The 26,136-nt window shown below is 58.7% G+C and overlaps 1 protein-coding gene across 1 annotated transcript in view; it reads right to left on the bottom strand.

Moving 5' to 3' along the window:
• Window positions 1-26,136, bottom strand: part of DNAH17 (dynein axonemal heavy chain 17) — a 134,052-nt gene that overhangs the window by 45,700 nt on the left and 62,216 nt on the right. The window contains 27 exon segments of the mRNA XM_032456706.1: window positions 183-356; window positions 447-729; window positions 2,880-3,028; window positions 3,466-3,593; window positions 4,754-4,886; window positions 5,783-5,920; window positions 6,290-6,517; window positions 6,626-6,764; window positions 7,230-7,387; window positions 9,324-9,428; window positions 10,107-10,263; window positions 10,809-10,969; window positions 11,231-11,362; window positions 11,987-12,094; window positions 12,240-12,365; window positions 13,649-13,801; window positions 14,556-14,682; window positions 15,104-15,195; window positions 15,296-15,643; window positions 16,712-16,834; window positions 18,618-18,866; window positions 20,581-20,733; window positions 21,608-21,694; window positions 21,831-21,947; window positions 23,528-23,750; window positions 24,212-24,381; window positions 25,864-26,118. Coding sequence (XP_032312597.1) covers window positions 183-356; window positions 447-729; window positions 2,880-3,028; window positions 3,466-3,593; window positions 4,754-4,886; window positions 5,783-5,920; window positions 6,290-6,517; window positions 6,626-6,764; window positions 7,230-7,387; window positions 9,324-9,428; window positions 10,107-10,263; window positions 10,809-10,969; window positions 11,231-11,362; window positions 11,987-12,094; window positions 12,240-12,365; window positions 13,649-13,801; window positions 14,556-14,682; window positions 15,104-15,195; window positions 15,296-15,643; window positions 16,712-16,834; window positions 18,618-18,866; window positions 20,581-20,733; window positions 21,608-21,694; window positions 21,831-21,947; window positions 23,528-23,750; window positions 24,212-24,381; window positions 25,864-26,118 — 4,416 coding nt within the window.

Below are 26,136 nucleotides of genomic sequence, written 5' to 3'. Positions count from 1 at the left end.
AGGAGCTGTGACCCCAGGCATACCCAAGCCCCCCATCCCAGCCTGTGACCGACTTGCCCACCTGGACAGTTGGTTAGATCCCCAGTTTTACTCAGAATCACCTGTGAGCGGACACCCTGCTGAATGAGGCCCGCTCCTAAACCGTCACGAACGGTCACCGCCCCACTCCACGCTGCGGTTACCTGCAGCGGGACGTCGGGGTCCAGCTCAAAGGCGGGCACTCTATCCGTCCACGGCAGGAACCTCTTGGTGTCGGGGTCTATGTAGTAGTCAAAGACTGTCCCCTGCGAGGGGAACTTGATCGTCTTAAACTCATTGATCCACCATTTGCTGAACTCGACCCGATAGTCTACCAGCTGCTCGAAACCAAGATGCACAGAGAGGGCCTGGCTGAGCGGGCGCAGGGGCGGCCTGGTCTGGGCGCGCGCTCCGCGGCGGCCGCTCACCTGGTCCTGGAACATGGCGCCCCCGCAGGCCCAGGAGCAGGCGAAGGCGAAGTAGAGCTCGTACAGCTCCTTGGCAGAGTCGGGCGGCACGTTCTCCTCTGTGAGGAGGCACTCGAGCAGGTACAGGATCATCTGGATGACTGTGATCTCGGGCACCGGCGTGATCCTCTTGAACCCGACGCGGAGCTTGTCCAGGCAGGTGGGCAGGTACTTGTCGAAGAGGATCATCAGGTTGGCCTTTTCTGACTGCACCTTGCGCCTCTCGATCCAGCTGCTCACCACCCTGGGGGAGGTGGGGAGGTATGGGAGGACTGTGGTCTAGCTGTAGGGTGCCGTCAGCCTAGAACAACTGGGAGCCATCTTTGCTCCCCCCAAATGCAGCTAATACTGAGGACGGTAGGGCTAGATACAGAAGAGAGGAGGAGAGAAAGGTTTCATACCACCTGCGGAGAGAGGGAGGGGGATGGGAAGGGAAGAAAAGGGAAAGAGGAGGAGCAGGGACACATCATTACATCATCTGGACTCCTGGATCCAGCCATGCCTGAAGCATGCTTTGGTGAAGTGAGCCAACTTACACATTGGTTTGGGAGTCCAAACCAATACAAGTACTCCAGAGGAGCCACACTGGGTTGTCTGGCACATGTACATCTCTGGAGTGGGTCGCATAGAGGCGGCCCACCACAGCTATGAGGGCTATGGGTTCTAGATTCCTACTGCTTGGCACGAATGGGCTCTAGGGTGGCCAGCTGTGGCCTTGGGCAAGTTACACACCACCTCTGGGTCTCAGGTTTCTCATTTGCAAATGGGCGTGATGATATAACTCCCATTTCAAGGGACTACCAGGGCTAATATTTTTAAAGCTCAAGGAAAAGAAATAAGCCTCTGCTAAAAGCATAAATCAGCAGCCAGCTCTCTCGCGGGCCAATAAGCTCAGTGAGCTGCCATTTCCAGGACGCCAGAGCGTAGGCAGGAAGCCCGGGTTACCCAACGCCGCTCGCGGGCCGTCCGCAGCCCCGGCAGACGCGCCTTTCTGCCAGTGACCTTGTGCTCTGGGAGCCCTGTTTCTCACTGCGCCCCCAGCAGCACAGAGACCCTCTGCCCTGCTGCACTTGGCTGTCCACAGAACAGAGCAAACCTCTGAACGGTCTATGCCTGCAAGCAAGCACGGTGCCCAGCTAGGAACCGAATTCCATGCACAGGCCTTCAGAATGGAGACCAGTCTGCCACTCTACAGAGACTGCCGCGTTTAACTTCCATCTTGAAGGCGTACGTGTCAAAATTTTACATTTTGTCTCGTTGCAGGCATTTAGTGCAGGCAAATGTGCATGCTGGCTTTGACCTGAAAAGCCAGCTCTCTCACTCTCACACACCCTCCCCACCCCGGGGAGCTGGGCGTCCTCCCGGCTCCAGCCCGGCGGGCTCCAGCCCTGCCCGTGGGGGCCCTTGGGCCCTGGAGCCTTGCTCCACTTCGCCGCCTCGGATGTGCTCTGCTACCCTCGCATTGATCCACTGCTGCCATTGCCGTGAGGGGAAGGTCGGGGGCTGCTCTCTCTCTTGGGGGACCCCTGCATTGGCTCTCAGCCTCTTCACTTCTCTCCAGCAGAACCCAGGTCTCCTCCCGGCCCCCGAGGAGTGGCTCACTCCATGGTTATCCTTCTGGAGCCCCGAGAACCACATCTGGCTGAAGGGCGAGTCGCTGGTTCTGCCCCATCCCTGCTTATGTTCCGGCTCTCTCCTCCCCGTCTCCACTGGGTATCCCCACTGCCGGGGCGCCCCTTGACCCCGTCTTCTTTCTGTCCCCCTGCCTCTTAGCAGCTCCCACCCAGGCTTCCTTCCAGTTCTCTTGCCTTGTCTGCTGCCCACCCTGAAAGCTCCCAGACACGTACAGCAGGCCCCTCAATAGACATGTCCCGCCGCATGAGGGTGCTCTTGGCAGGAAGGGACTGACCCTGGACCAGCCTTCAGGGCCAGCTCAGGGGCCAAGAGCGCCCTCACACCTCATACCCCATCCACGAACACCCTCCCCAGCCCCGACCACAGCCCACCCCAGAACCTCCCGCTCTCACCCCCGATGCCCCTTAACTGCTGGTCCTCATCTGGAATGCTTTCCCCCTCTGTCCACCCGGAAAGCTCCCTCTCTTCTCCGGGGTCAGCCCAAACTCCAGCTCCTCCAGGAAGACTTCCTGTCTCCACGACAGGCCCAGACCCTCCCTCTGCCTCGGAGTTCCCTGCACGGGGTGCAAACATCGTTTCATCAGCTGCCATGTTGCAGTCTCCGGGCATGACATGGTCATGGGGAGGGCCCGGCACACGGCATTCATTTCATGAATGAATGAACGAGCAAGTGAATGAATAAATGAATGAACGAGTGCACAGGCAACTCTGAACCCCTCCCCGCACAGTCTGGAGCAGGAGATGCAGAGCCCAACTCACGGGCTCCACCCGAGGTCGGTGGGGTTGATGTACAGGATGCCGGCTCGGGAGACGGTGGCCGGTGTGGCCGTCCTCAGGTGGCTGATCTCGAACACCAGCCGCATGGTGCGGTTCAGGGGGATGCGCTCGTTGCTGGCCAGGGTGAGGACCTAGCGAGGGACACAGGCCGGCGGGTTTCAGCTGCCTAGGCCCCCTCTGTCCAGAGGTTGTCTTGCGGCAGCATCTCAGAAGAGGAGGACGAAGTCTGGGACCCCACACCTCTACCAGCCCCCGACCAGCTTCACTAACCTAGCATCTCTCCGCCTTCCTCACTGCCAGCACCCCCTCGCCCCACCCACCCCGGGGCCACGGAGAGTGTCCAGACGTCCAGACATGTGTACCACGTAGGACCTCACTTTGGTGCTAAACTTGCCCTTTGGAATCACGACCCCTCCCCTTCCCCGGGAATTCTGGGCTTCCCTCCTCCCCCGGGACTGAGAATCACTTTCTCAAAGACCTGTGGCATTACCTACGAGCCCCCCTCCCCCACGTCACTGCGGTTCTGGCTCTGGGTTGGGGGCTGCTCTGGGCCCCACGACCCCCGCACCTTGTTGTCATCCATGACGGTGTTGAGGGACTCGATCCACATGGGGTCTATGTCCCCATCCAGGACGATCCACTTGGGGCCGTCGTGAGTGATGTTGGCCAGGTCCCGCATGACGGTGGAGAAGAGGCCTGCGGGCAGGGGCTGCGCTAGGCTCCCCCGTCTCTAGGGCGGGGTGGACAGCAGCCCAGGGGCTCTCCGGAGCCCCAGGAGCCGAGACCTACCTTCTCCCTCCCAAACCCGGACTCTCTCAGAGGTGCCTGACTTCAGAGGGACAGAGGCGGCCCCCAGACCTGAGGGGGCCTGGCTCATTTCCCGCCCTTCTCCTGACCCTGTGGACCCTCCTTTACGCTCCGACCTGACCTGCAGCCCCAGCCCCCGAGTCTGGTCCATTTCTCAGGTTCAAAAGCCCCAAGCGGAGCACTGCCTCCCCGCCCAGCACGCCACCCCTTCACTCATTCCCTCCCGTCTTCATTCGCTTAAATGTTTGCCAAGGACTCTTGAAGCGTCAGGCTCAGAGCAGGGGGCTTGGGGTCAATCGAAGGCCCTGCCCATCCCACAGAGCTCGCTCCCCAGTGCAGGAGAAACACAGATACACCTGCAGAAACAGATGTGTCTGAGAAAAAGCAGGTGGAGGGGCAAAGGGGGTGTGGGGGCAGGGATCCTCTTGTAGGGGGCACTGCAGAGAGCCTCCCCACGCCCCCATCCAGGAGCAGGACACTCGGAAGCTGGGGTGGGGGTGGGTCCCCCGATAAGCAGCGCAGTCCCGCTTCTCCCCTCCTTTCCGGTGCCCCTCCCTCCACCGGGACCACCCTTGGGCCCCCCACCTTCCCTTTCTTCAGTGCCCCGAGTTCCTGTCGTGAAGCGCAGTCTGATCAAGCCCCTTCCCCAGGGAAACACTGTTCCCAGTGCCCCCGGCTCCAGCCGGCCTTCCTGGGCTCACCTCCTGTGGGCCCATCTTGGGGTGGGGGCCCCTCTCCCCCCGGCCCTGCTGGGGGTGGGTCTGCCGATGCGCAGCTTCCCGGACCCCTCCTGCCCAGCGGAGCGGAGCAGCCTTCCCCCTGTGAGCTCGCTGTTCTGCCCCGGCTCCGTGATGACGCACCATGTGTGTTCGGAGGCCCCTCAGCCCAGTACGACCTGCTGACGGTCTCCGTCGGGCCGGCCAGGCACGGGGCAGAGTCTCAGCGTGTGTTCACCACGCAGAATTAAGTGCGCGGCGAGGACCCAGGCCCGGGACATCCGCTGGGGATCCCTCCCCGCTGGGGCCCGTTAGAGAAGACCCACTGGTTACCATCTTTCCATTCCCTGGTCGCTGGGTTGATGATGCCAAAAAGCTCGTCACAGGTGACGGCCTTCGGGTCCAGGTCCACGGCCACCGGCTTCCTCTTGAGGTTCTGGTAGGTCTTGTTCAGGGACTTGAGGACCTGCCCCGGGGTTTGGGGAGGTCACTGACGGGGGGCACTGGGGCAGCCACGGCCCCCGTCCAAGCCCTGCACAGGGCCCTCGGGTGACCCACAGCAGAGCTCCCCCGGGGGACCCGCACTGCTCTGGCGGCACACAGGTGCGTTTGCATCCCCAAGCCCGGTCCTGGGGGGTGGCCAGCACGGTGTGGTCGTTCCCACCTGTGCTCAGCGGAGGGCGGCCGAGAATTCCTGAACACTAACAGGGCTGAAAATGCCCACTGGTGCCCCACAACCACAGCGGCGTACGCTTGCTGGAGAACAGAAATTCAAGGGAAGAAAGCCACCCTGAATTCCCCCACCCAGAGGACGGGCTTTTTAAGGACATTTCACACGGATACGCGTGGAGACGGACACACACGTACGCATCCTTTTTAAGAGAACAGGGTTCAGACAGTGTCCGCCTTCTCACAATGACGTGCTGTGCGTGCCCCCCACGTTACTAGTCTTTGGAAGTGACCTTTAACAATAACAGTGCGGTGGTCCATCCCGTGGGTGTCTAGCTGAACACTTGGCTGGTTTAGAATTTTCCAGTGTTGCAGATATCAGTAACACTAGCTGCCACCACCCTCTGCTCTCCACCAGGCCCAGGCAATGGCAGGGGGCAGGGGACAGCAGGGTGGTGGGTGGGGACAGGAGGGTGGGAGGGGGCCGGGCTGCAGAGAGGCGGGTGATTAGTGTCGAGATGGAAGAAGCAGGGAAGAGGACGTCCCAGGAGAAGGGCCTCATTGATGGGACTCAGGGTCACCTCCTCGTCTGCCGGCCCAGCCCCCCAGCCCATCACAGCCCCCTTCCCTGCCATGACACACCTCAGGCCCAGGATGCACCGGGGACCCTGTGTCCTCCGGGGCAGGACGCACCTGTGACTTGCCGCTGCCCGCGTTCCCGATGACGAACACCGAGTGCCGCACCTGCAGCAGCTCCTCCAGCTGCACCACCTTCAGCACGAAGCTGTCCTCCGCCTGCAGCTTGAGCTCCAAGATGCTCTGCTTGATGACCTGGCGGGGACGGCATGTGGAGGGGGGCGCCGAGCTCACCGGCCCGGCGGGGCCGTCAGGAGGGAACAGCGGCCCTGCCTGTGGGGCTGTGAACGCGTCCTGCGTGGACGACATGGAGACCTCCGTGCGGGGTGTGGGTTCGCCCAAAGCCCTTCCAGTTCCTCTCCCGACCCGCCAGTGTTGAGAGCACGGCTGGATAGGCAGCCTGGGGCCTCGGTGACCATCGCCGGCTGGCAGATTTGGCCACTACCCCAGTGTGGTTCCTGCCACGTAGGTACCCATCTGACGTGTGGTGGAAAGAGACACCCGTGGTAGGAGGGAAGCCCTGGTGTGGCTTCCTGGCCCGTGGTGACCCTGGCAAGTACCCACCTTCTCAAAATTCAGGTCCCGTTTCCGAGGCACGTCCAGGGCAGGGAAGAGGTCTCCGATGAGCCCCATGAACACAGGCAGGTCATCAGTGATGATCTTGGGGATGTTGAAGTCCCTGAGTGCCCTCATCAGCACCTGGTCCTCTGCCCGGCTGGGATCACCCCTCTTCAGGGAGCCGGCCACCACCAGCACAGACTTGATGGCACGCAAGCCCCAGTCGTAATGATCCTGGGGGGGGGGTGGTGGCAGGGGCAAGCGGTGGGCACAGGCCTGGGGGTGCTGGGACCAAGGCTGCCTGCCTCCAGCCCTGTAGGCCCAGGACACCATCACACCCACCTGCTTTGAGAGCAGCTCTTTGCACAAAGTGTAGAGGGTGATGAACTTCCTGGCCAGGAGGCGGGCTTCCAGAAAACCCTCAGCCACCAGCATGATCTCGCATATCAGTTCAAAGTCAGGGACCACCATGGCGCAGGGTCTAGGGGGGAGTCAGCAGGGTCCGCCTTGGCTTCTCTGCCTCTTCCACCCATACCCCCACCTGCCCCTTGCTCCCTGGGTGCACGCCTCACTGGCCAGGAGGACCACAGCATCACTGGGCAAGGTTCTAGGGGCGGAGCCGGGTTCCCAGCCTCCCAGCCCTCCCCTCCCCCTCCCCCCTCACTTGTTCCTCCTACACCCTTTGCAGGGGGGTCTCCGGGCCCTGCATCCCTTCACTCGACTCCTTTGAGTCACCTGAGCCCAGGCTTCCTTGTCTTGTACCGATTAGCAGGTTGCATCTGAAATGGGACCTCCACCCCGAGGAGTCGGAAACTGGGAAGGCTGCCGTCTACCCTCAGGGAGGCTCTGGCTGCCCAGTCCCTCTCCCTGGGCACCTGTCTCCAGACTCCTCCTCTCCCCCAGCCTGCTCTGGGTCAGTCTCGCCTCGACGCCCCCACCCGCACACCTGAACAAGGCCTTTAGGTTCTCGGGCAGCTCCGTGCGGCCAGCGTAGCCAGGGTTCATGGTGATGAAGAGGCCGACGGTGGGGATGAGGCTAATCATCTCTCCCAGAAAATTAAACGTTTTCTTCTTGGCTCGAATCGCGTCTTGGACACACTTCACCTAAGCAGGTGGCACAGGGACACATTCACGGGGGGATGACCAGCCTCGGCAGGCTAAAGCACATGGCTGTGATCTCTTTCCCAGTTAAACTCTGAATTTCAGTACAACTGTAGATGCACACACAGCTGTAGGAAAGGACGCAGAGGAGGAGACCCCGCGTGCCCCGGGGTGACCGGAGGGAAGCTCCACAACCAGACAGGACAGGACGCGGAGACCACGGGCACTCCCATGATCTCGAGGTGGTGTCACTCTCCACAGAGCCGCACCCACTGCTCCCCCACCCTGCCCTCCCCCGAGCCCCCGCAGCCACTGATCTGTTCCCATGTCTGTGATTCTGTCTTTCGTGAGGGTGACTAGCGGGATCCTAGGGTATCTAATCTGAGACCCCCTGGGGGGGGTTCCTCCAGGTCGTGGCTGTCCCTCCTCGGTACCAAGCGGGGCCCCACCCCCACCGTTTGGTGTGCCCCGTTCCTGCTCGGGCAGCAACCCGTGGGAGGGCTGATTAGTAGCCGCCCCCGACATCGGTCTTCAGAAAGTCGGCACCGGGTCAAATCTGAATTCAGGGGCCATGAGCACCGTGGGGGCCTCCTGGCTGCTGAGCAGCTGCAAGCCTCCAAGCCACCACTGGAGGGCGCCTAATGTTCATGTTTAAGGCCTGACCTGCGCCTCCCGCTTTGCAGCAAAGCTGCCTGGCTGTCCTGGACTTTCCTCCCAGACCAGGCTGCAGGGTGGTAGGGCTGGGCTAGCGGTGGGACCCCTCCCCTCCACGTGGAGTCTCTCCTAACCTGTTCCAGCTCCCGCTCCACCCTGTGAGTTAACTGGGCTCTATGTAAATATTCTGGGGTCTGTGCACCGCCTTTTGGGGGAGCGGGGGTCCGCACTGCCCATGGGTCTGGGGACACTGGCCGCCCTCATCCTCTCTGCCTTACTGGCCTTCGGCCCCAGGGACAGTTCAGTGTCTGTGTCTAAGGAGGGAAACGACAGGGGAGGAGGCCAGCTACCCGCATCCACTGCTAAGCCTGCCAGTAAACCCACTTCACAGGTTAGAGAATGGAGGCATGGAGAGTTTAAATAAAGAGCAGAACTACAGTTAAGTTGGTAAATTTCAATCAGGCTCCGCACCCAGACCGCGGGTCCTGGGTGGCCGGTGGGCTGGTTTCACCACGCCCACACCCTCCTCTGCTCCTCCCGCCTGCTCAGTGTGACCAGAGGGGCTGTTCAGCCTGGCTCCCCGGCCTTGCCTCACCTGTGGTCTACAAGGGTGGCCCCAGGAAGCCTGTATTTACTCATTGACCGTGGGAGTGGAGGGAGGGGTCTCAGTGCCATTAGCAACCCGATTTCCCCTTCCTTTTGGAATATCAAGGTCGAACTGGACCTCGAAGATGTTGGCCCATCTTACCTGAGAAAGCCCAGCAGTTCTCAACGCCAGAACAGTTAAGAACCTCTGTGCTTAAAACACGTGGGGTGGGGCCCACTCGGGTGACTTTAAGAAGCAGGGGTCATGCTGGGGTGGGCTGCTCCCTGTATCTGAGAACCCTGCTCCACACTGTCCTCACTGTGGGTCCTGCATTCTGTCACGAGTGTTCCCAAAATACCCAGGCATATTTCCTCCCTCCTTCCAAGCTCCCTGTCTAATAAACTTCTATGCATCCTTCAACGCCCAACTCCACTGGCCACAGAAACAAAACCCACTGTCCTGGTCCCCTAAGCAAGATTAATTACCCCTGGTCTATATTCGGTTACACATATGCCACCGTGTCCGACTGTTTCCCTCCCACATGCCCAGCCAGGGTGCGAGTCCCCAGAGGGCAGGGCTGGGGTCAGGTTTGTGCCACATCCCCACTCCCGGAGGCTGGCCCTACAAGGAAGCTGATGAGCCCTGGGCCCGCAGAGCAGTGAGTCCCCATACATTCCCCAGAGACCGCGCAGCTCCCACCTGCACGGCAATCACCGACAAGACCTCCACGGAGATTCGGTTAAACTCATCAAAGCAGCCCCAGGCTCCCGTCTGGGCCAGGCCCTTGTAGATATTCCCACAGGACTAGAACGGGTGAGATGGGAGAAGCGTGCGTGGGAGACCCTGCGGGGAAGCCTCCCCTGGCCCCGCCAGCCTCACCCGCAGGCCCGTCCACGGCCCCTGGACCGGCGGTCAGCTCGGGAAGGCTGGGGCCCTCGGAAGGCTAAAGGCAGGACGTCCGCTCCCCCAGAAGGGTTAGTGCTGCACAAGGCCGGGTGCCAGGAAGAGCCCATCCTTTCCCCGTGACGCCCTTGGCTCCCAGTCCCTCCCTGGGATGGGGGCTTTGCCTGGGCTCGGATAAGCACGCTCGTGTCAAGTTCAGCCCTTGCCTCTTTCCCAGCATGCAAAGGGGGAGGCTGTGGTCTAAGGCAGGGCGGAGGGACTCCAGATCCCAGCTGGACAATCACAATGATTCTCCATGGGCAGGGCAGGGCAGGACGCTTGAGGCTGGGGCTGTCCACCCTGGGAGCCTCTGCCAGACACACTGGTCATGCCCAAGAGGCCCAGCCTCCCAGGAAGGTCAAGGCCGCCAGGAGGGTGCAGCTGCTCAGCCCGCCTGTCTGGTGGATGCCATCAGCAAACTGGGGAGCAGGCACCTCCCGCCCAGGGTCGGCCTGCAGTGTCTAGACACCTAGAGCTCCCTTGGGGGATGGGGGCTGCGGGCTCCTGGGGGAGGGGCTGTCTGGGGTCCTCCCCACCTACCTTGTAGTCCATTTGCTCCGAGCAGTTGAAGACGTAGACCATGGTGCCCAGGGCTCTGCCCAGGTCCTTGGTCGTCTCCGTCTTGCCGGTCCCAGCGGGGCCAGCGGGGGCTCCACCCATGATCAGGTGGAGGGACTGGGTCAAGGTTATGTAGCACCTGCAAGGGACCCCTGGTCACCTCGTGGGTGGCAGCCCCACAGCTGCCGGCTTTCTCTTTCACTGTGCTTCAGTGACACCCGCCATGCCCCAAGGAGGTGCCAAAGGGAGCAGGCTGGGAAGGACCCATGATGGGCCCAAGGAGCAGGCCTGAGGGGCAGAGGCCGCTCCAACAGTCACACAACAGTCACATCACGTCCACTGAGGGTTCGCTCTGAGCAGCGTCTGCTCTGAGTGCTTTTTTTCCTTAAATAATTCACCTGACCCCCCACAAGCTCCTGGCACTCGTAAAACATCGTCCCCACTCCACAGGCCCTCAGAGACGCTAAGCAACAGCCCCAAGGCCACACAGCCGGCGTCGGAGCACGGGAGTAAGAGCTCAGTCCTCAAGGCCGGGTGCCTGGCTGGCGGCACGGCTGAATCTGAACCCAGGTCCCTGGACCCTTCAGCCTCAGCAGGTGACTCGTGGGGAAGAGCCCCGAAGAGACGCGCGGTCTCCCTCCCCTGCGTTAAGGGCGGGCGTGAGGGTGGCCGGCGCGTGCCCACCTGTCGGTGAGCGGGGTAATGACGAGCCGCGGCGTGTTGCCCAGGTACTCGTACGAGTACTGGATCTGGGCGTCACAGATGTTGGCAAAGCAGTGCCTCCTCTCCTCGTCCCAGCGGTGCCGCAGCTGGGACTGCCAGGTGAAGGCCTGGGCGCTCTCCACCTGCAGGGAGAAGGCCCGCTGGCCGCCAGGCTGGACCTGACCCCGGGGGTGCGCACCGCTCCCTGCTCCTCCCGCAGCGCCCACTTCACCCGAACAGCGGGCACTTCTAATCGGGCTGCTGGTCTGATCACTTACCAGGGGTGAGACTACGGGACGAAGGGGGGTGAGGGGGGCTGCCGCTGCCAGGAACAGTGTCCCTCCCCACCACTCAGGAAGCAGCAGTAACGACCCCGGCTCCCGGCCCCTCCCCAGAGCGCGTGCCTTAGCCACGATCATCTTGGCGACCACATCCCGGGCATGGACGTCGATGGTGCAGATGGTCATGATTTTCATCCTGTCCCCAGCGCTGAGGTTTCCAATGAGCAGGGTGATGAGGGCGTTCAGCTGACTGATCTGCAGAAGCAAAGGCGCCTTGGCTGGGACACCGCCCACAGGGTGGCCTCCGGGCTGGGCAGGCCCCCCGGGGGCTCTCGGTTGGGTAGGGAAGGCCCCTGGCGCTCTTGTTCACAACCGTGAAACACAGAGGGTCTCGGTATCCCCCAGCTGGAGGTGGGGAGAGCTGTGCAACAGGGCCCTGACGGAATACCAGGGAGCCACTAAAAATGGTGAAGAAGAAATTCTGATGCCCTGGAAGACCAAGTGAAGACAGGATTTTAAAGCACGTGGATGGTTTCTTTTCACCTAGGAATCAATTACATGCACACAAAGGACTGGAAGGTTAGATGAGAATTTGTCCACAGCGGTTCTATCTGGGTGGTGAGGTTTTGTGTAGCTTTCCCTTTTGTTTTAAAATTTTATCTTTAGTTTCTTAATTTGTAGCCAAGCGTCTTTCTAAAAATTAAACTAAAAAGGAGAAATTAAGGCCACATTTTTCTAAAGGGGTTACTCTCGGGCAGTACAATCGTTTGCAGGCGGTAGTGGGGGGTGCCAACGTGTGGCTGCTTGTGACCGAGAACCGGCAACTGCACGAGCTGAGGCCACGGAGGCAGGTCTTCGGGCGGACACAGGCCCACGCACCTGCTTCTTGTTGTAATCTTTGATGGCGTTTTCGTATCCTTCCTCCAGCCTCGAGAACGCCAGGCCCACCTCGGTGGTCCACCAGATCTGGGTGCACGTGAGGGCGATCTGAAAACAGAGGGGGCCCCCCAGGTGCCCCCGCGTGAGCATCACCCTCTGTCCGGCAGAAGAGTTCACACCAGTAAGGTGGCTGTTCTCCGCTGAACCATGGTTAACCCGGGACCGGGGAGCGCCATCCACCCGGGCCCCTGACCTGCGCGGGGTAGTCAAAGATCCACTGCTCCCTCGGCTTCTCCTCGTATGTCACCACGGCTTCCGGGATCTCGTGCCGCAGGGTGGCACACATTCGGTCCAGGACCCGGTTCAGCCAGACTTCCACCTGGGGATGGAGCCACGTGGACCAGAGAGGCCGTGAGCACACCTGGTCCCGACAGCTTGCTTTGTCATTTCAAACAATCAATGACTGTCATCGCCACCACAGTCATCCTGGGGGTAGAGATGCCAAGGCTTCGTGGAGCAGGGGCAAAAGACCCACTTGACAGATGGGGTCAGGAAGCCTGGCTCTACCCCGCAGAACTGGCTGCCCTGCGCGTCTGTGAGCAGTAACTTTCTAAACAGAAAAGGGAGAGGGATTCAGAGGAAACTCTAGAGGAAAGTCTACGTCCAAGCCCCCGAGGTGGTGCCCATGTTTGGAGCCTCGGCATCCATACCCCGGGCCCCGCCGCCCAGTGTCCCCGGCGGGTTCTGATTGGTGGATCCCCACTTGCCCCTCAAGTGCATCATCTCAGGGGCTGAGATCGTCATGATGGCAAACCTGTCAACAAGCCTTGTGTGTATTTTAAACTATGAACCTTCAACTGACCCCTGCTTGGGGGGAAATACCCAAACGGGACAATCGGGTCGGTTTTCTTGTTCAGAACAACCCCAGTGCAGGTGCAGCTCGCTGGAGTTCGTTGTGTCCGCAAGGAGTTAAGTGCGTGAAACGAATCTGAACAAACTGACGGATGAGGCCTGTCACTGCCCCGCCAGCCCCGCCAGGCCGGGTGCTCCGCAATCGGGCTGTGGAAGCTCAGGTGTTCTCACGTGAGATTTTTTCCCTCCCAAGCTGACTTACCTCTGAATTCTGTTTTGCTTAGGCTAATATCAAGATCGATTCGGGTGCTTGAGCAGTACTTGGCCAATGAGACGGGCAGAGGGCAGAGGGCAGCCAGGAAGCTTGCCGTCAGCCTCCTGGGCTGGGGAAGCTGGAAATGGGATTGGGGCTGCCCAAGGGAAGGGGGCCCCTAAATCAAAGCGATAAGGCAATAATGCTGAACAGGGATTAGAACCTGGCAGTTCAGGTGTGCGTGGCCCCCTTCTAAGCAGTCCCCTTGGCATTAATGATAATATAGTTTCACCGGCATTAGTAAACCTCTCTGTCCATCCCCACTCCCCCTCCCTCCCCTCCTTTCTCTTCTTTATTTGTTTCAAGACACACCGCGTACTATGTGAGCAAGGCTGTGCTAGATATTCTATGAAGACCTTCTTCAAGCATTTGTTCTGAGAGGCAGAGGAGAGAGGGACGGTCCTGTCCGAGGCCACATGGCCCAAACGCATGCGGCCCTGTCATCTGGGTGGCAGTGGGGCCTCCGTCCCTTCGCCCTGGGACTTGCACACACTCACCTGCCCCGAGAGGTCACACTCCTGATCAAAGTCCACGTACTCGTCCTCCTTGCTGTACATGCCCAGGCCGGACTTCAGCGGCTGCCCGGAGGTGTCGAGCTGGAACTTCAGCTTGCACAGGCTGTCGAAGAGCTTGGACAGGTGGCGGCTCACCTGGGTTGAGGGGGTGGTAGGGAAAATCGCCTCATTTTGCAACCAAGGGGGTTCGAAGGGGGATGCACGCAGCCCGAGTAATCCTCAGCAGTTTTAAACTTTTTTTTTGGCTCAGACCCCCTCCTTTTCTGATCAACATTAACTAAACATGCTTAAGCAACAAAGGGAAGAAGCAAACACTGCTCTCAGGCGGGACCAGAAGCCAGCACCCTAGAGACAAACCCCAGTTCCTGAAGATCTCTCTCCTTGAGGAAGCTCTGTCCCTGAGGCAAGCGCTCAGACCCTGAAGTGCAGGTCAGCCTTGCGGCCCCTCCTTGTGCGCCCGCAACTTCACGCTTAAAACAAAACACAGTCGTTTCTCCTTCTCTCCTTCAGAACGGGAGCCTCAGAGGAACTTCTCTCCTTTTCTTCCCGGCGCCTGGGATTTATTGGGATGGGCCAGGTGGCGACCTTGTGTGTGGGCGTGTCATTGCGAAACAGCGTGTCCCTAAGCCCCTGGCATCCACCCCGTTTCGCAGAGGACGAAGATGAGGGTCAGGAGGGTGAGGGCAGGATCCGGGGCCAGGCCCGGTCTTTCTGTCAAGGCTCCTGGGTGGCTTCTGGTGTGGACTACACGACCCCGTGGAGGTCATACAGGGACATCTGCAGACAACATCCCAGGGCCACCCAGACACAGGGCCAAGCACGGCCCACCTGGAGGCTGGAGCTTGCACCTGAAGTCGGCCTGTTTTCGGAATGTCGGGGGCCCACCTACCTCCACAGGGTCATTCCCGTTGGACAGAATGTCTAGGAGGTCGGCCGAGGAGACAAAGTAGAACCTTGGGAAAGCCAGTCTTTTCGTCTCTAAGTATTCGGCCAAGGCCTTTTCGCAGACGGCCAAGCTGTGGGGAGGGAGGAGACGAGGCTGCCGAGTCCTGCTCTGCAGAGCGTCTTTTCCAGCCCGTCCTGCCCGCATGCTGGACTGACAGCCCCGGAGACACCCAGTCTGTCCATAGCCCCAGCTTGCTTCAAACCTGCCAGCCCCACATACTCGCTCTCTGGCAGCCCCTGACCTCGCAGGCGTTCCTAGAGAGGATGGGGTGTAGTTTAATCTCTGTGGTTGTTGCTCCTCTGAGGCTGAAGGCCTGCTCTGTGGCTGGTGTGGCGGATGTGGCCAGGGAGGGCGAGTGCCACAGGAGGGGGCGTGTTAATCAGGATGGGGCCCGGGGCGGGGGGAGTTGCCCCATTCTGGCCAGCAGGGGGCACAAGACATGGGTTTCTGCCACAGCAAAGTCCTTCTGCTGGACAGGCGTGGGGACCCACCTCTTCTTCAGGGTCTCAAGTTTGTCGTAGAGGCCAGGTTTGTTGGTGGCTTCAATCACATTGGGCGTTTTCACTGCATCTTCCATCAAGGCCTGGGAAGAGAGAGGTCCCCCCGAGGCGTGAAAAGCCCCGTGGCCTCCAATGTCGCCGTTTCCGAAGGTGCCCAGGCAGGAGGGAGCGGGCTGTGCTCACCTTGAACTCCAGGTCGATGTCGTCGAAGCGCCTGGAGTCCTCCGGCAGCTGGGTGCGGATGTCCTCCGAGCCAATGAAGATGCTCTCCAGGTGGCTCCACGTTCTCTGCACCTCGAACCAGATGGAGATGACCGAGTCCGCCGTGGACAGCTTCTGCTGCCAGCTCGTCACCTCCTGCAGGAAGTGGGACAGGTACTTGGACGTCATCAGGTTCTGCAGCTGCACCTGGTTGTCCTCCAGCGTCTCCACCAGCACCTCGTCCGACTTGAGCATCATGGTGCCGGTCCGCGGGTGTGGCTCGTGCTCAAACTCCATGGTGGACCAGGTACTGTCCAGGGCTTTCAGCACCTTCGGGGGGACGGAACTCAGGTCAGACAGCGTCTGGCTTGAGGGGCGGAGAAGCACCCAGGGTTTCCTAAAACAGTGGAAGGAAGCCCTGCTTTCAGAAAGCCCCAGTGCTCACACCAACGTTATTCATAAGGCTGACAGGTGGAAGCAGCCCAAGGGTCCGTGAATGGGTGAGCGGATAAGCACGATGTGTCCGTACAATGGAATGTTATTTGGCCACACAAAGGAATGAAGCACAGACCGTGATACAAAAGGAAGGAAACTTGAAAACATGCGCAGTGAAGGAAGCCCTCATACTGTGTTGCCTTTTATACAAAATGGCTGGAACAGGTAAACCGATAGAGACAGAAAGTGGGTTAGTGGTTGCCTAGAGCTGGGGGGGGGGGGCGTGGGAAGACAGGAGGGGGCCGTGATGGCTAGAGGGCACAGGTTTCTTTCTGAGGCGATGAAGATGTTCTAAAATTGACTAACAGGTGACGGGGTGCCTATCTGTAAATACGCTAAGACACTGAATGATACACTTTAAATAGGTGAATGGTGTGGTATGTGAATTATAGCTCAATAAGGCTTTTTTTTTTTTTAAGTGCCAATTTCAGCCAAAATGTGATCATTCAAACTCACAAAACAGGAGAGGAGATCTGAATTGCAAAGGAGTCCTCCAGGGTTTGCCTGTGTCCTGACGCAGCCCTGGGGACCAGCCGATGGCCAGCCCTCCCGCCTCCCTCCTTCAGCATCTCAGAAGAGGCAGAGGCAGCCTGGACCACAAACCACACATCAAGGATGCTCCGTGGAAGGGGAAGGGAGTTCAGGCTGGCTTCACACGCACACACGACTGCGTGCAGGAGATGACTATAGCCAGGAATTGCCCACCTGCCCCACTAATAAATTCTGGAAATATTTTACAAACATTCTGTCACAGGCTGGGTAAGGGAAGGCCCACCGAACTTCGCCTTCATGTTAAATGACCACTGGACCCCAGGGGAGAGGAGAGACTCGTGGACGTTGGGTTGGTGGGTCCGAGTCAGCATCACCCCGTCCAGAACGGACTTCGCTGACGACAGGGGCTACCTTCTCCATCCCGGACTCCTTCACGGCCTTGTCGACAATGTTCCGGACCTCGTCCTCGTATCTGTGTAGGTTCAGCTGGAGTAAATCTGCCAGGGTGGTCTCCTCGGACATTTTAAATTTCACCTACGGGGAAAGAAACAGGCACCTTCCACATCAACAGGTCACCTGTTCTCCAGGGGAGCGACGCCTCTGTCCTTCACGGAGAGGCAGGTGAGCAAGCGGCCCAGGCTGCAGAGGGGGCAGGTGGGCTCCGTGACTTGGGCAGGTCACTTCTCCAACCCTTTCCTCTCCTCCCTGTGGAAGTGTGTGACTGCAGAGCCCTCTTGTAGTGGGTTGAAAAGTGTCCACCCCCCACCACAAGTTCACGTCCGTCTGGACCTCAGAACATGACCCGATTTGGAACCAGAGCCTCTGCAGCAGTTAAGGATCGTGAGATGACATCATCCCGGGTCAACTGCATGGGGTCTAAATCCGATGACGGGTTCTTAGAAGAGAAAGGAGCGGGAGATTTGAAATGCAAAGAGGCCACGTGCCCACACAGGCAGGGACCGGAGGGATGCGGCCCCAAGCCAAGGCCCGCCTGTGGCCACCGGAAGCTGGACTGGGTCAGAGGGACCGCAGCCCTGCCGACTCCTTGATTTTAGACTTCTGGCCTCCAGGGCCAAGAAGGAATACGTTTCTGTGGTTTTAAGCAAGCCCCCGGCCCGTGGGCTTTGCTGCTGCAGCCGCAGGGCCCGACCAACCCCCTCAGGTGGCTGCTGCGATCATGACAGGTGCCGACGAGTCACAGGTACCATTACTCTAGTAACAACACCAGCTCCGTGCACGGAGTCCTCAGATCCCTCTTGCTGACAAGTAGACAGACATGTCCTAGCCTGGGTCCCGAGCCCGCCATGGAAACTGGTTTAACCTATGGGTGGAATCCAGTGTCTCTCTACCACGTTTGGGAAAATCCGCACCCCCTCAGGTCTCACTGAGTCCTCAGCGGTGCCCAATTCCCGGGACGCCTTAGCTGCTTACTGCTCGCCCCCGGGGGTCTCTCCCGGCCCCTGGTTGGGGCACACGAGCCTGCTGGCCCGTGGTCTCAGCACTCAGGTACTCAGGACAACCCTGCTTGTCTGTGTTTCTCTCCCCCAAGGCCCAGCCACACTCCACGTGCCCCTGAAGCCTCTCCGCTCCCTCCTCCCCTGGCCGGGGGGCCGCACCCGCTGTGCCTTTGGAACCAGCCCCGAACGCCCTGCCCAGCACTCCCAGTAACACTGCCCGTGCTGTTCCCTCTTCCTTCGCTTCCCTGAGAGCAGGGCCCTTGTCTTCTGTCCCCGCATCCCTGGCATCTATGTGGGGCCTCTGCAGAGGAATCGTTCAGCAGAGGACTCAAAAAAATTTTTTTTATAATTGAAGTATAGTTGGCTTGTCATGTTGTGCTAATTTCTGGGGACAGCGTAGTGACTCAGCCATGCTTATGTGTATATATTCCTTTTCATATTCTTTTTCGTTACAGGCTATTGTAAAGTGCCGACTGTGGGTCCCTGTGCTGTACGGTAGGAGCTGTTGTTTATCTATTTTGTATATAGAAAATTTGGGAAATTTGGCTGCTAGGATTCTGTGCTTCTGGGATGCATGTTGGCCCGGGGAGCTACTCATCTACAGCAAACTTCCTGGGCCCCATGGACGTGCACCCTACAACCAGAACTGGCTGCGTGACTTGTGGGGCCCAGTGCAAAATGAAAATTGTGGGGCCCTTTGTTAAAAAATTATTAAGAATTTCAAGACGCCAAAGTATTCAACCCAGCGCCCCGAAGCCCCGTGGGACGGCGTGGGGAGCGCCCGGCTTCGTGGGTGGCAGGCCTGCCCGCCCGCAGCCAGCACCCGAGCAGCGTGCCCTCCTCCCGGCCACGCGCGGTACCTGGGTGGCCTGCATGAGCTGCTGCCAGTGGCGGTCGCGGATGGCGGGGTTCTGCAGCTCGCTCACGGCGCGCAGGGACGTGATCATGTTCTTCACGGTGTTGTCCAGCCCCACGAAGGCGTCCCAGCTCTTCATCTCCTTGTCCAGGGACCGCACGTCCTTGGCGAACTTCTTACAGTCAATGTCCATCTGCTCGACGTTGATGTCCCTCCATTTTGTGGTCTTCCAGCCATCGATGCTGGTGTTGACCTGCGATGAGGACACCCGCTGTCTCCTCTTGTTGGGGACGGTTTGGGGAGGCGCCTGGGTTACTTTCCCACCACTGCTCTCGGGGAGCAAAATCCAGTGAGGAGTATTGAGAACCAATAACAGAGTTTGGTAAAGTGGGTGGATGCAAGGGAAAGAAAAGAAACAGTTGTATCATAAAGGACTCAACTTGAAAGTCAGCAGTTAAGACAGATTCTGGAAAAATGTGGGCCTTGTCACGTCCCACCAGGACCCAGTTTCTTGGTGCCACGGAACTTGCCTCAACCGGTGAAACGTGAGTGACACCTGACACTCTAGGGGGTAGAAGCATTTAACTGCCCAATGCTCGACACACGATTCCCTTCACCTGCCTTGCCCATCATGGAAGCACGTGTTGAATTGCTCAAGGGTTTCTTGGAACAGGAGTGTGGACTTTGCATGAACCAGAGATACGTTTTTTTGGCTAATGAATCAGATTTTTTTTTTTTAGGGTTGTTTGTTACTGCAGAGTAACCTAGCTTATACCGACTGATAAAAATATGCCAGAAGAAATTTCACAACAGGATGAAACAAGGCACAGGAACCACTGGGGGCAACGCCATCAGGGTGCCAAGAATGCCATGAAGCTGTGGTCTTTAATCCCGTGTGGGCTGAAAATGGCTGTGAAGCTGGAAGGGCTAGTCTGAGGGGGAATGAGAGGTGGTTGACACGGGCTTGAGGAAAGGCCTGACCTTGACAGACATCCAAGTCAGATGAAGACAAACAGTTGGGACATTCACGAGAGATTTATCTTGAAGATCCCAAGACTGGATGTGGAAATCCCCACAGGAATCAGTGGCCCTTTCTGGTAGTTTTAAGTTGCTTCTGGAACTTGTTATCACAAAAATGTCCTGGCTAGCTTGTTTTGGAGAATTCTTCTTGAAACACCCTGACCGTAAACGCTTGTCTCCTGGGAATGGTAACCTGTATTCTGGAGTTCATCAAGAGGAAAGTCCTATTCCGATTTCACCGACTGTGTTTCTGTAATGTCCCTCCTATACAGGAGACGTGAATTCAGTCAACTGCAGGGGGAAAAAGATATCAAGAGGCTTGACTGGTTCTCTCTCTCCAGGGGTGGCTGGGATGCAGCCTGTGGCTCCAAAGACTGCCCACCCCACCCCCCACCCCCCGCCGACCAGGTAAGAAACAGGTAGACTCGCATGGTCAGAATGAAGACATTTACAATAGTTTACTATGATGTAATGAAAAATAAAATCCAGGAAGAGGCAGAGCCTGCTCTGGGTGGGGACACTGAATACTGCCCACAGGGCGATTCTCCCCAGACGAGCTCACAGAGCAGACTGAGTTCTCTTTACTATCTGAAGAGCTTTCTTGTGGAGGGGAGAAGGAACTGACAGAGGTTCTGAAGTTCATTCAAGAGCATAAGCCAGAAGAGCTGAATTATCTTTGAAAACAGGAGCCCAGGGGAGAGAGACTACGCTAACAGGTGCGCACCAGCGACCCACAAAGCCTGGATACCGCAGAGTGATGCTTCCCACCCTCTCCTTCTATAAGAAAGGGTGCCCCCATCAAAGCGGCTGTCACCACAGGATCCCGGGAGCATCCCCTCTTGGTGCTGGGAGCCGTGCCTGCAGAGCGCCCCACCCTGACCCTGGGCACCCTTGGCGTTGACCCGCCCCACTCCCAGTCCCCCGAGGCCCCTTGCTGCCTCTCTCACCATGATGATCATGTCCCAGAGCTCCTTCAGCAGACGGACCTCTTTGTGACAAGCCTTGAGCTGCTTGTAGTCTGGGACGGTGACTTCAAACAGGCTCCCGGACTTGCACAGCGCCTCCATGATGCCTTCCATGGCCGCGATGCTCTTTTGTTGCTGCAGGGGAATGAAGAGGAAGCTGGTGAACAGGGCTGCCCACGTTTGGTGGAGACTTCCCAGCCTCCCACCCCGCCACATCCTAGTAAACCTCAGAGCCACCGGCACGCTGTCCTCCAACCCCGAGTACAGAAGATGACAGCAAACTTCCCACCCAGGAGAGCAGTGCCCTCCCTGCCTGGCTTCTCATCTTACGGGAAGGTGACTCATCTCTGAGTGCAGGTGTGAGGACTGACTCTTAATGGACGTTGTATCAATGCCAGATTTCCTGACTTCCCAGAATTTCCCTAACTTTCTCACTATATATATATATTTTTTATCGTATTAAAACTTATATAAGTAATGCTGAATTGCCTTGAAAATTAGGGAAAAATTAGAGGGAAAAGCAGCAAAGAGGAGGTGGAAAAAGATTCAGCCTGAACCATGTCAGTACCACTTGCAGAGGGGGGTCCTGGGTGTGGACTTGGGTAGTGAGAACCAAGGGGGACACAGGTAAGGCTTGTCCGCCAGCTGAGCATAGCAGGTCAGGGAGGAGACTGAGTGCAAACCCTGGGGGACAGCCAACTGCAGACTGTGAACAGGATGGGGTCCTTGGAGAGGGAGGGGGCCGAGTGGCAGGGTGGGCTTGTGAGCTTACAGGATATTCAGATGCGGTGGGCTGTGGGCCTGGAGGGAGACCACGTGGGATGCCCGAGTTGACATGTACGTGCACAGTCAAACACACACACACACACGCATGCACACACGTGCACAGCCCCGAGGCCGGTCCCACCAGGCCTGTCTCTGGACTCACAAAGATGACAGCCTGAGAAAAGATCAGAAGGTGTCAGGGTCCCCACAGTGACTATGCCCTCTCATCTCTGGGCAAGAATACCTTATTCAGGGACTTGTACGGGTCGGGGTCACTGAAGCTGAATGGGGCTTCTTGTCTGAACTTCTCTCTGAACTCGTGCTGCTTGAGCTGCGGGAGAGACACACGGGCAGACACTGTCAGCGTCCCAGTGGGTCTGGGAGGATGTGCCCCAAGCCCCGCCCACCAGAGCCCCGCCCTTGTCCCGGCCCCGCCCCCACCAAGCCCCGCCCCAGCCCCGCCTTACCTCGAACTGCTGGCACTTCCTCCTCAGGATGCTGACCTCATTGGCCTGCAGGGGCGCCACGTTCTGCTTCACCTGGATGGCCAGCTTCTTGGTGTTCGTCCACTGCTCCGGCAGTTCCTGCACAGGTGAAGGCCAAGGACCATTCCTTTTCCTGTTCTTTTCTGAACTCTCTACTGTGAAATAGTTACAGACTCAACGGTGAGTTGCAAAAAAAAGCACAGAGTCCTGTGTGCCTTCCCCGCCCCCAGCCGCCTCCGGGGGCGGCATCTTATACAGCCGTGGTTCAGTAGCCAAGCCAGGCAACCGGCGTCGGTGCTAACATCGGGCAGAGCCTGTCTGTTTTCACCCTGCGCTGTAAGCTGGATCCATGCGTACGTGTGTGTGCATGCGTCTTGGGCGTGTGGAGTCCTAGGTAATTTTATCTTATGTATAGATTTCTTGTAACCGCGGTCCATCATCAGAAGGAACTGCCTGCTCTCTGTATCTGCACCCACCACACCCTACCTGGACAGCCACCCACCTGTGCTCCAGTTCTATGATTTTGTCATTTCAAGAGTGGCTTGAACAATCAGATGAACTTTTGGATTTTCCAAGTTCCCCACACTCGGGCAAATGTTGTACTAATAATCGTAAAATATTTTTTTAAATTTCCAGCCCACAAATGGACATTGTACTTTCTTTTGCGATTCATTAAGTCTCTGTCAGCAGTGGCACACCTCAAACGCTTACCCAAATTTTTATCAGAACCCCTTCCCTGTCCACGGCCCAGAACCCTGGGGGCCTGGCCACACACACTTCAAATCCCAGTCCCGAGGGGAGGGCACAGCTCAGGGGTAGAGCACGTGCTCAGCATGCGTGAGGTCCTAGCTTCACTCCCCAGCACCTCCATTAAAAAAAAAACCCTAGACCTTAGCTGAGCCCTGGGCAGGGTGGCAGGGGCCAAACATAACACGCTCCAAAGCAGGGCCTGGGCAGCCCGGTGTCACCAAAGCCACTGACACACACTCCTGTCTTGCCCTCTGCTGTGGGGTCTTGGCCACTGGCTGGAGTCAGCACTTCCCCGCAGGGGGAGTGAGGCCAATGCGACTGGACACAGTACCAGTGCCGGCAGAGAAGGAGAGAGGGGGTGGAGGCAGCCAGATCTGGGAGGAGACTGAAACTCCAGGGGGGGGCTGTCTGGGTCGCGGCTTCAGGACCCATCTTCTCTGTCCCCCCCCGCCCCTCCCACTCCCAGCCCAGCTGCACACACAGCTGCTCTGACACCAGCATTCTCTAGATTAGCTGTAAAGTACTGGGCGTCTTCAAGTCCCCTTCAAGCACCCTGCTGCGGCCTGTCTGTCCCACGTGGGGACTGCAGCTGGCCGGCGGCCTTCTGGGTTGGGGGATTCTGAAAGCAGCTGCCCCACTGCCCTTCCGGGCTGCTGGCCCCATTCTGTCCACCATCCTTCGCGCCCAGGCTCCCGCTGCCCTCGGGGAGACGTGGGACGTGAAGGCATTTTTAATCCAATGAAACACCAATCAAGTCGAAGAACTGCAGGCCACCTCCCTGTCCCGTCCTCTCCGGGCAGCCTTCTCCCACTCCCCACCACTGTCCAGAAGGAGGCCTAGCCCCGCAGGCCTCGTGTCCCAACGGCCACCCTCCTCCGGCTGCACCCGCGGCTCCCGCTCCCGCGATGACGCAGCCCCGGCCCGTCTACCTGCAGCTTCGTGTGCACCTCCTCGGGCATCTCCTCCCCGTAGGACTTGAGCAGTTCGATGGTCTGCTTCAGGGGCTCGAACATGTTGTCGGTGGCCGTCTGCCTCTCCTTGACCTTCATCAGATGCCCCATCGCCTCCACGAGGCCGTCATAGTCCCCCTCCTTGACGGGCGTCGTCAGGCCCGCCCTGGCGACTTTCATGAAGGCTTCCAGGTCAGCAAGGCTGAGGGGTGAGAGGTGGCCGGTGACAGGCCTGCCCTCCCCTTCCCTGCCTGCACACACCCTGCGCCTCACCAGCTAAGCTGATGGGCGAGGCCCAGAGAGGCCTCAGTCGGGCCCCCGGATGGAGGAGCTGGACTGCAGCTCTCCCGGCCCCGCACCACCTGTCCCTGCACAGGTCCCTGTCAGCTCGTTTCACACCAGGCTTCCCTGCCCAACGCGGGGCACAGTAAGTGCTCAGTAAAGACGCCACAGATGGGGGACGACGGCCTTCACTCCCAGCCAGGGGCCACCTTTCTGCCGGCCTGTGGGCCTGACCTCCGCCCCCCAGCGTAGTCGGGGTGCGGGGAGGTGCCCGACCGGCCAGACTTCGTGGAAGGCCACTTCCGGGTGCCCCAGCGCAGGGCTCTCTGGGGGCAGGTCCGTGTCCGGCGGGGGGGGGGGGGGGCGGGTCCCCGCACCCACCTGTTGACGACGTGGTTGCTCAGGTGGTGCTTGAACATGAGGCTCCAGCGCTTGATGGTGCTGAGGAGCGCCTGCTTGAAGGGGCGGCAGTCACACTGCAGCCAGCCGCTGAACACCTTGGTGTTCCCGCACCTGGACACCGCCTCGTACAGCTTCTCGTAGGAGTCCATCTGGAAGACACGGCCCCACCCGCTTGTCGGGCTGCTGTGGCAGGGGGTGGGGCGGGGCGGGCACTTGGGAGGCCCTTACGGCAGGCTGGTGGCCTTCTCCCAACACCCCAGGGGTCCCGGGGGCCCAGCAGTCCACCCCGGACACCGGACAGTCTGTCAGAAACGGACACGGCCCAGCAAGCCCGCAGGGCTTCGGAAGAAGAGCAGGATGGAAGGTTTAAGAGGCGATGGGGTCCCCGGCGCCCTCGAGGCCTCCCTTAACTCAGCCCTCTTCCCGCTGCTGCACATCCTCAGGGATCTGAAGCTCTGCCAGCCAGCTGTCCCCGCCGCTGTGGGGCAAAATGTACCCCCAGCCCCGCACATCTCCCCTATGGGTGGGTCACCTTCATCACGCTTTGGGAAGAAAGGGGAGGTTCATAACCGAGCTATGTTTTCTTACGTTCTCTAAAGATGCTCTGGCATCTGGGGCCTCACTGACCCTGGAGGGACTGCCCATCCTAGGGCTGGCTAGTTCCTAGAGATGGCAGACAACCCTCTAGGACCACACCGCTCATATGCAAACCACCAACCAGAGCCCACCCCCTTCTCTGTGGGGCTGTCACACTCCAGGCCACTGCCCACCTGCCCTACTCACCCCAGGGCCAGGTGCCTGACAGCTCGGGACAGCCCGCACACACCCGAGTCCACCGAGCTGACGCACTCCGGCCCAACCGAAGCCCGCTCGCTCCACCGTGCCCGCTCGTCCGCATGAAGACCACGGTACAGCTGTCAGCCATTACGTCCCCTCAGTCCCTCTGCCTCCTGAGTGACGCCGGTGCCTCCCCAAGTGGCCCTGCCTGACACGGTGTGCCCTCCTCCTCTTGGGAACTGCGAGTCACAAACTCTCTTTTCAACAACAGTCGTCTCCTGATCTGTTGGTCTCTCTGTACTTGAATGATACTAAAACTTACATTTTAAAAAAGTTTACCCAGAATGAAATAATGCCATTGTCAGCAACATGGATGGACCTAGAGATGATTATACTAAGTAAAGTAAGTCAGACAGAGAGAGGCAAATACCACAGGGCACCACTTAGATGTGGAATCTACAACATGATACAAATGAACTTATTTACAAAACAGAAGACTCACAGGCATAGAAAATTTATAGTTTCCATGTGGGAAAGGGGACGGCGGTGGGATAAATTTGAGGAGTTCGGGATTAGCATACAGAACGTCCTATATATAAAACAGATAAACAGGGTCCTGCTGCGGAGCACAGGGAACTGTATTCACTAACTTCTCATAACCTTTAATGAAAAATATGAGAAGTAGCAAAGTATAACTGAATCGCTCTGCTGTACACCAGAAACCAATGCAATATTGTAAATCAACCGTATTTCAATTGAAAAAAAAGCTCACCAAGTTTTAAATCAAGCCCAGGGACCCTCCACGGGGGGGATCCTGGCAGTGAGGAAGCCAGTGGGGCCAGGTTCACACACACCTGCTGCTGGAACTGCGTGAGGGTGGGCGGCGTCTTCGGGAGGGTCTCCTCGGCCCGGGCGTCCAGGTCCTCCGGGCTGATGGCACGCCCGTAGGTGAGGAAGTTCTTCATGAACTCCTGGGGGTCGTCCACCCAGAGGTAGGAGTAGCGTTCGAAGGAGTCCTGGTACTCCTCGGCCTCCTTCATGGCGGTGATCACCAGGCTGGATATCTCCTCTCGCATCTCTATGAGGTCCGTTGTGTCTTCCAGGTCGGTCTGGGAGGGGGCGGGAGG

Source organism: Camelus ferus, chromosome 16, assembly GCF_009834535.1.
Source record: "Camelus ferus isolate YT-003-E chromosome 16, BCGSAC_Cfer_1.0, whole genome shotgun sequence".
NCBI classification, from domain to species: domain Eukaryota; kingdom Metazoa; phylum Chordata; class Mammalia; order Artiodactyla; family Camelidae; genus Camelus; species Camelus ferus.
The sequence above is the reverse complement of the archived record's forward strand: the minus strand, read 5'-3'. Positions and strand labels throughout refer to the sequence as shown.